The sequence below is a fragment of the Pseudomyrmex gracilis genome, unplaced genomic scaffold (genome assembly GCF_002006095.1).
Source record: "Pseudomyrmex gracilis isolate BER0280 unplaced genomic scaffold, ASM200609v1 scaffold_73, whole genome shotgun sequence".
Classification (NCBI taxonomy): domain Eukaryota; kingdom Metazoa; phylum Arthropoda; class Insecta; order Hymenoptera; family Formicidae; genus Pseudomyrmex; species Pseudomyrmex gracilis.
The window spans coordinates 594,229-603,626 of NW_018020657.1; the positions used below are offsets into that span (position 1 = coordinate 594,229).

Genomic DNA, 9,398 nt, shown 5'->3' on the forward strand with positions numbered 1-9,398 from the left:
TTCTTAAATAAAGAATATATTCTTAATTTCAGAAGAATTATCATCTAAAATCTTTAAGAAGATTTTTTAAGTATAAAATCTTCTACTTACGAGAATATAATTTTTTCGGTGTAGATTTGAATCTGAACGCGATAATGTACAATGCGCGCGCATCAATGAAAAATGAACTGAAAAGTAAAAAAATACAAATAAGTTATCTGTTATTTATCTACAAGTATTTGCACTATTTTACAACGATATTGTGCGCGACTTAAAGACATTTCGAATAATATAAAAGGAAATTAATAATTGCCATAACTTTCACATATATATTAGCAAAGAAATGAAGAAACATAGTAATGCAATTTGCTATTTGCAGCACGAATATACTGTGATATTATTTCGACGATTACATAATAGATATAACATTTAATTTCTAAACTCACATCACGTCGATCAATTCAAACTGGTTTTATGGTATAAAAAGTGTTACAACATTCCTCTTCGCGCATTGGACGTATGTACATACAACCGATTGAATCACGACGTTGACGAATACGATAAATTTATTTTACTATGGGCTCTAGGCACGCGTTATCTTGCTGATTTGAGATTAAAACGTCGCCGTTCGTGAGATGAAGACACGACGTAGAAAAGCTTCTTCGTGACGATTATGTAAGCTTTAAGGTCATTCTCTAAGCATCACCCTGAGATATGATAAGAATTTTACTACTAGTGCTTATTCATGTGTTTAATATATACAAGCGAGCGTCTCTACTGGCATTTTTAACTAAATGCTAGATAATGAAACTTAAGCTAAATTTTATTACATAAGTTTCTTCTAAGTCATGTAAAACAATTGCTTTAAATTTATGCTTTATTTGCAATAATATGCTTTATTTGCAATAATATGTAAAGGTATGGAAATAAATTTAAATAAAAAATTACGTGAAAATTTACAGTAAGAATTAGAATTCTCAATACAGTTTCTCTGTATTCTAAAATATATTTTTTATACAGAAAAATATTTGAGAATCCGTAATGCGATTTAAACCTGTCAACAAAGAGAGCGCATCGTTCCGCAATTAAAATCTGCTGTGCACGTTCGCGATTTAGTTTTTTTATCAAAAAGGTTACAAACATTCGATAACGCGTAAGATTAGGCATTTTTTTCTTTCAGTTAATTTTAATTAATTTGATTAAAAACAAACTCTTTTTAATTTTGTACAGAATTTAATGGAAGTTACGAGAATCATATGTATAATATATTCCTACTTGGTTAGTAAATTACTTCATACGTTTTTTCCATTAAAAATTACAACAAGATCGTTATCGCAAAGGTCTTTCGATCGTTTGAAAATTGACAAAAGAAAGAAAACGTAGATTGTTGTAAAGAAACTAACTTAACGTACGTATAGTATTGATAAGGAATTGAACAAGTGATTTTTGATCCATGCTTTCTTTTATCAGGCGACGGACGAGAAATTGAAACTTCGAACGCGTATAGACGAAGAAAGGGTTGAGCGGTGGAAAGTTCGATGACTTACAATAATCACGCGACTATCACGCGCGTAAAATTAATTGGAATAAAAATAATCGATTTTTCCGATCGCGCCTTCATATTCATCAAAGAGGGGAAAGAAATACAATAACATTGCAACGTATATACGCGTGATTTTCTCAAAACACATGATGTTAAATTATGGTCCAAAATCGAATTATATCATCGTTTCAAACTTTAGCAGATAAATTTTTTATTTCAGTTTAAATCTATTTTTTACAGTTATTAAATAAAATATTTTTTAACAATTAAAATCTTATTGAAGCTCGTTAAGTTACTAAACTAAAAAATATATTACGGTCATCCGAGCCGATCGCAGGATGTTGTGCGGAAAACTGCGTATATATATATATATGCATATATATAATTGTTCGCGTGTAAATTTTTACACGCGAGTTTTTTGAATTGAATATTAATTCTTAAATTCAAAAATTTACACGCGAACAATTATATATATGCATATACATATATATATAATATATATATGGACCGTTTATTTTGAAAGTGGTGTAAGTCCATTTTTGAAAAAAAAAGAGATATCACGTAATTCATAATTCATAATTGACAGATATGTTAACCTATAAGTTTCTCGAAACAAAAGAAAAAATGGACTTACACCACTTTCAAAATAAAGGGTCCATATATACGCAGTTTTCCGCACAACATCCTGCGATCGGCTCGGATGACCGTAATATATTTTTTAGTTAAAATATTTTTTGATTGCAATCGTTATTGTGTTTCTTGTTTTTAATTTCGTTTGCACATTAAATATTTCTTATTTCAGTAGAGAGAGAATTTTTGCCATTATACTTTATATGTGTACGCAGAGAAATATAAGAAGAAGAGATAAAGAAACAAAAACCAGAAAGAGTATGTATGAGAAATATACTCAATTAAGGTCTCCAAATTACCTACAAGGATGAGCGTTCTTCCAGAAGAAACGTTGGCGGCGAGCTTTTTGAAGAGTGTTAAATTGATAATTGGTACCAATTCTGTTCTCGTCAATTGTCGAACGCCTTGATTAAACTTTTTTTTTGTTCTGAAAGTTTTCGCATGTTGTTACGATTGATGTGTAGCATCAAATTACTTAGTTAATCGAACACGATTCAACGCTTGTCACACGTATTCGCTGAAAATTAATGAAATCTGATATAATACAACTCTCACTTTTTTTTCAATTTTTAATGTTTCTAAGATTTTAATAGATTTCCCAGCAATTATATAACAACAACAACCCCACTTATCTTGTATACAAATTTTCCTCAATTAATCGTTAAAAACAATGTATTTAAATTTATGGAAACTAAAATTGCGCACGTAGAGTCTATCGTGCGCAATATATATTTGATTGGAATAATTAATTCAGATTTAATTCAAATCGAAGGTAAAAAATAAAACGCGCCAGAAAGACCGACCGTTTCCCCCCCCCCCCCATCTTCTTCTCCATAAGAAAAAGGGAGAGATTAGATGGCCCTGTATCCGTTACGTGCTCGTCTTTCATCCTCGACGCTGTGCTTATAGACTGCCATGATGCACCGTCGTGTAGTTAAGTTAATTAATGAATGGTACAGTCGGGCTGGAGAGTGGACTTAAATTGATACGTCCTTCGCCGCTCGCGCGCGGCCACTTTCGTGCCGCAACTACCGCTCTTGCCACCGCCGTCGACTCGTCGTCGTCGCTCGGATAGGGATGCTTAGAATCGTATCGAAGTATCGGAACTGAGCATTTTTTTAGTGTGTGATTATTTGATCTCTTTTTGCGTGTGTATTGGTTTTATTTAATATTTGTTATTAAAACGTCAATAAATTTGAAAAATACCAGATGAAAAATATTTTTCATTCAGAATATATTAATAATTCAAGTTGTTTTCAATCAAAAAAAATATTTATCACCACCGATACTCCGTGTTAATTTTTTAGACTAAAATAGACGGAGCGCTGTGAACGCGTTCTATTAATCCTAATCGCACGCCTACTGCGAGTTTCGCGAAGTTTCTTGCGCTTCCGATAAATTGACAGTTTGTAACGTGAAATTGCGCAAACGGCAAGGATGTACACGTGCGCCGCATCGCGAAGAATGCAACGAGGTCACCGATAAATCGACGCGTCGACGTGAAAAAAATTTGAAGACCGCGTAAATTGAATAGCGTGAAATCGTGTTGTTTGAATTCTTCTCAATTAGCACGCTTAGCGCATCAGCTATTACACGGTATTCGTTTTTATCGGCGGTGAAAGTGACGATCGATCAGACTTGAAAGCTTCAGGTGAACGCGCAAAATTACCATTGAAGTTTGTAGCGAAAGAACGTCCGCAAAAAGTTGAAGAATTGCGGAGAAGATAATAGCTTGTGATAAAAAAAAAAAAAAAAAAATTTCGGTTAAGAAAACCGTTACGTTTGCGCTTCTTACACACATAGGGTAAAAGACCCAATTACTGTCACCTGAATAATAAACTTTGGCGAATTGTTTTTACTACTTGTTTATCAAAAACATGTGTTTTTTTTCTTATCCGGTATTATTCGATGTCTCTGATATGAGGAACAAAATAATACCGCCTCTCAAAAAATCTCTATTTTTTTATTTATAAATTTAAATAATTAAAAAAGAAACGATGCGAGAGCCATTACCGTCACCCCCTAAAATGAAAGAAATGAGACGCGAATGTTGAGTGCTGGATTTTTTGTTATATTAATTGCACTCAAAATTCTACGTTAGATTGTTTTCATGCGTAACTTTTTAGGATTTTAACAATTAAAGCTTATTGAAGCTCGATAAGTTAATAAACTAAGAAATATAATTACGGTCATCCGAGCCGATCGCAGGATGTTGTGCGGGGGGTAGATGGGATCTCTCATATATGTGATGCAAATCTATATGAAGCATCCAATATGAATTTAAGAATTGATATTCAATTCAAAAAACGCGCGTGTAAAAATTTACACGCGAACAAATATATATATATACGCGGTTTTTTCCGCACAACAATCCTGCGATCGGCTCGGATGACCGTAATTATATTTTTTAGGATTTATTTAATATTTTAAATAAAATAGCTTAGGGTGACAGTAATTGGGTCTTTTACCCTAAGATCCCGAGTCGAAATTTTGACTCTCTGATGAACCTCTCATTCTACTATATATAGAAGTTACGATAGTAAAGTAGGTTCAATTGCAAGGATAAAATTTGCGCCTACTTTCAACCTAAAAGTGTCACAAATTTCCATTTTCTTCAAGTTAGGTTTAAAGTAGTACTTTGTAAACGCGTGTTGTAATTGGTAATAATAAATTACTGGCGCTTCATTTAAATTAAAACAATTGTATTAAACGAGTGACAGCGTAACGTAACGATTGTAATAAAATAGTTACGAGATACGCGATTAAAAGTTTCCATAAATAACGTCGATAATCTTCAGCAGAAGCCGCAATGTTGTAATCGACTACTTAATCGCGCTATATTGCGTACTTATCGTTTGAGCATTCCGACATATATATGCCGCGGACTGTAAAGTCCAAATAAATAAACTACTGTCACTTCGCATTTCTCGAATTGGGACTCTGTGGGACTTATTCAATCCGACAATTCTCAATTTTCGCCCGCGCAAAAACGCGCACCGTTTCTTATCTCTTCTCTCTCGCGGCGTAGGTAGATAATCTTCATATTGGAATATGCAAACCGCAATTCAACGCAATAATGTTTCTCTGAGATATATATTTCACGAAACAAAAGTGAACAAGATCAATGTTATTGTAAGATAAAAAAAAAAAAAGTAATAATAACTTATATTATCAATCGCGATCAGATTACGTCATCACGCCTGTGTTCGTTTCAAAAAGTGTGCAGATTATATTATAGGTCTACCGGAAAGTTCTGTCCGTTTTTTGGAATAAAACAAAATACAAATTTTTCTTAAATTTTTCAAAAATGGGATATACAATTAATTGCCCTCGCGCTGGCAAGAAATCATTTAATAACAATGGCAATTATATTACTTAAATAAAGTTTATTGACGGTAAGAAAAATAATTGTATTTTGTTTTATTCCAAAAACGGACAGAACTTTCCGTTAGACCTAATATATCATTATTTCTTGCAATAACATTCCAAAGTTTTTGAAATTATATTAATTGCAAGAGATAAAGAAAGAAGCGTTTTACTAACCGTGTCGTCGAAGCAGTTGGAAGCGCATTCTTCCAATACTTTGAGGCTGACCGGAGCGGCGCGATCGTCCGGATCTTCAACGAGCGCGATGGTCCGTGCCGCCATCAGCAATATCTTCAACACCAAGAGAAATAATATCTTTCTAAACATGATGATTTTCATTGATCCTTGCGTTGTGCACTTTGGCTGATATAATTTCAATGATGTTCCCCGCGCGCCCTGATTTTTGGTCTTGGCGCGCTTTAGTTTCGTTTTAGTTCCATGGCTCTCTCTCTCTCTCTCCTCTTCTTCTTGATCTCGATCTTCCAGACGCTTTAACTCCAATGCTTCCTTCAGTCTTTCTTCGAAATCCTTTGCAAAGTCACGTGCTCCGTGATCGTATCAACAAGTGCGTCAGAGTTCGCGGACAGATTGGCTATTTCCGTTAAACGTCCGGTAGACAACGGCGACGACGACGATGACGCCCGGCGTTACCACCAGGCAAAAAATCGGCGGGGCTGTGACTGCGAATTTGAATGCCGCTGTTGAATTATTTAAATAAATTATTCAAACAACAACGAATCATTTGCCGGAAAACATTATTTTGCCCGAAGCATATACATGTGTCCTTATCAATATACATATAATTTTTTGTTATCGGGAAAGAATCGTTTGCGCGCACAACAACCGCGCGCGGGATTTAATTGCCTCACCGTTGCATGAATTTTTCCCGCCGATCGGTCGAGAAGTTTCTCACGATTAAATTATAAAACTGCTGATAAGTATGTATCAGAGTCTGTTTTTCTTGCTAGAAATAGCCAATATCAAACGCAAAGTGACGTATGCGACGCGTAACATATGCACCAGTACGAAGTATAATCAAGTTTCTTATGTGTGTTATATTAATATTTCACACAGTAAACGTGTATTAAATAAATAATGTCACATATAATGTCTTGTTATTGAATAAAAGCAAAATAATCCGGAGATAAAGAAAGATCGTTGGACTGCGTCGATATTTCGCCCGACACACCGTGCAAAGTTCACTCAAATGCGCTCAAACTACGACTTCAAGGCACTGTCAAGGAATTCACTGCATCGGCGAACATTCATTTTTCGACCTTTCCAAAATCCAGAGTCAGAGTTTTTTTAATCAAACTCGCGCATCGATTCGCCGTCTCATTCCCTTCGTCCCGATTGTTCGCAAGCGTATATAAAAAATATGAGACTCGCGGAGTTTTAATTGTTCCACAAATAGTATTTATTGTCAAAAAAATTCTCTTTCCATCGCAGTCTATATAGTGACTAGATAATTATTTTGGTATTGGTTAATTTTGCTGTTTACACACTTGAAAATTCGCTTTTAGTTTGTAATCACCCGGTTAAAAGCACGCAAGCGGCGGCGCGATTGGCGCTGTTCGTAACTGGCGAGCATAAAAGCAACTGACTACGGACTCGGAATATAGCTCTGCAGTCAACCATACAGAGTCAACCATCTCCCACCACGCGCTCACGAGCACCCTTATTTCCTTGCATACACCCTGCTCGCAACTAATTTTCCAAGATGAAGATGTTCGAACATTCGTATTCTTCGCAAGGGGAGAAAAGAACGAATTAATTTTTCATCCGCATATAACATTTATATAACACAATTAGTTACGACTCTTTACCTAGGGAAAAAATGGATTAAATCTAAATAGATCTAATTTAAATCTAACAAGATAAAAAAAAATGGAAAAATAGATCTAATTAGATCTAAATAGATATGAAGTTGATCTAAACAGATATAAATAGATCTGTGTAAATTTACACTTTATTTATCAGTATATCTATTTTAGATCTATAGTAGATTTACTCAGATTTATTATATTAGATCTAAGCAGATCTAAACAAAACTAAGCAGATCTGAATAGATCTAATATAGTAGATCTGAGTAGATCTAAAGTAGATCTAAATGATAAATAAAGTGTAAATTTACATAGATTTACTTATATCTATTTAGATCTACTTTATATCTATTTAGATCTAATTTGGATCTAATTCAGGGACTTATTACCGGTATGATTTCAATACCGGTATTATACTAGAGATTGTATACCGTTACCGTTATAGTACCGAAACCGATATGTACCGAAAACCGTAATAAAATACCGGTATTATTTCGGTATTCCTACTAATGGTATTCTTAAAAATTAGATAAGTTAATTAAAGCAATTTTTGTTGCATAATTAATCTTCCTACCGCTTATTGGACTTATAGACCGACAAAATATAAAGACGCTTTTTTTATAAACCAATTGAAGCAGCTGTTTATTCATGCTTTTTTTTATTACGTAGCATGACTAATGTAAAGTGAAATTTTTTAACAAATTTGGATATTGATAAATATGTCTATGTGTATTTTGTTACTGTTCTTAATTATATTAATTATTGTTACTGTTCTTAATTATACAAAAAAATAATAATAATTTAAATAATATTAAGTTTCTGTGCGGCAGTTTTTTATAAACATTATATTATTAAAAAGTGTTATCAACATAATGACAACACTTATAGTTTTAAGATATTACTTTTTAAAAATCACGAAAAAATTATCGCTAAATATGGGTAAATATACCGGTATGACGTCATACCGGTATTTCTGCATTTCGGTTTGCATAAGGGTTTTCATAGTATTACCCAAAAATATCGGTAAAATACCGGTATTTTGCATACCGGTATAAGTCCCTGATCTAATTAGATCTAGTTTTCCATTTTTTTTATCTTGTTAGATTTAAATTAGATCTATTTAGATTTAATCCATTTTTCCCGGGTACAATCAATAATTCGCACGTGTCGCTATAAGTAATTGTAGCTAGATTATCATCTACGTTTTCGAAGATTTCAAGAAAAAACAGAACACTTCGGGAATTTTATTTTAAATTATATCAGTTAGAAACAGTTGTGCAAATTGTTTTTTTTTCATTTTTCGAAATTTCGGAATGTATTTTGCGGAATAAAATATCTCGTGATGTTTTCTAACGACATGGTACGTTTCTTTTGTAACTTATTTTTTTTTTTTTTTTTAAATATGTTATTAGTTCAAATTAGAAAAATGCATTTAAAACGCTATTCGATTTTTTCAATTTCTAACACGTTGTTGATGCAATATCGTAGTTTGTAAAATGCAATAATTAAATCAAGTGTGAGACGGTTTTTTCTCGCAAAATCTATTGGCTTTCCATTCACTGTGCTCCGACACGGTCTACTGTATAAGCTCATGAAAATATGATAATTTATTTCAACAGATTTCATCTGCGACAAACAAAATATACATGCGGCGCCATTGTTAGGTTTTTTACAACGCTTTTTCCTTCGGTTAAGAACTCGCGCGGATTTCTCTTTTACTGAGAGAGCGCATATCTAAAACATCGATTTCTCGATCTTTGACATACGCTCAGTTCAAACAACTCTTTGCAACGGTGTTATTGAGAGCAAACAAACAATTGTTGATGTATAATGTGTATGTGTGTGTGTGTGGCTGCGGTATTTCAAATATTACATTTTTTCAAGGTTGGGTAAGTTAAATTTTTTTTTATTTAAGTTAAGTTACAATTAAAGGTCTTAAAAATTTTATTTAGTTAAGATATAAGTTAATCCATAATAAAATTAATTGATTAAAAGTTAAGTTAATAAAAAAAGTTTTTAATAAAAAAAATAATTAACAAGTTAAAAGTTAAATTTTT

The 9,398-nt window shown here is 33.0% G+C and overlaps 1 protein-coding gene across 3 annotated transcripts in view; it reads right to left on the minus strand.

Moving 5' to 3' along the window:
* Window positions 1-7,095, minus strand: part of LOC109854773 (proto-oncogene tyrosine-protein kinase ROS) — a 43,559-nt gene extending 36,464 nt beyond the window's left edge. For all 3 annotated transcript variants that reach the window (XM_020428201.1, XM_020428200.1, XM_020428203.1), the window contains exon 1: window positions 5,696-7,095. In XM_020428201.1, coding sequence (XP_020283790.1) covers window positions 5,696-5,857 — 162 coding nt within the window. In that variant the 5' untranslated portion in view covers window positions 5,858-7,095. The remainder of the gene's footprint in view (window positions 1-5,695) is intronic.
* Between the last annotated feature and the right edge of the window lie 2,303 nt (window positions 7,096-9,398).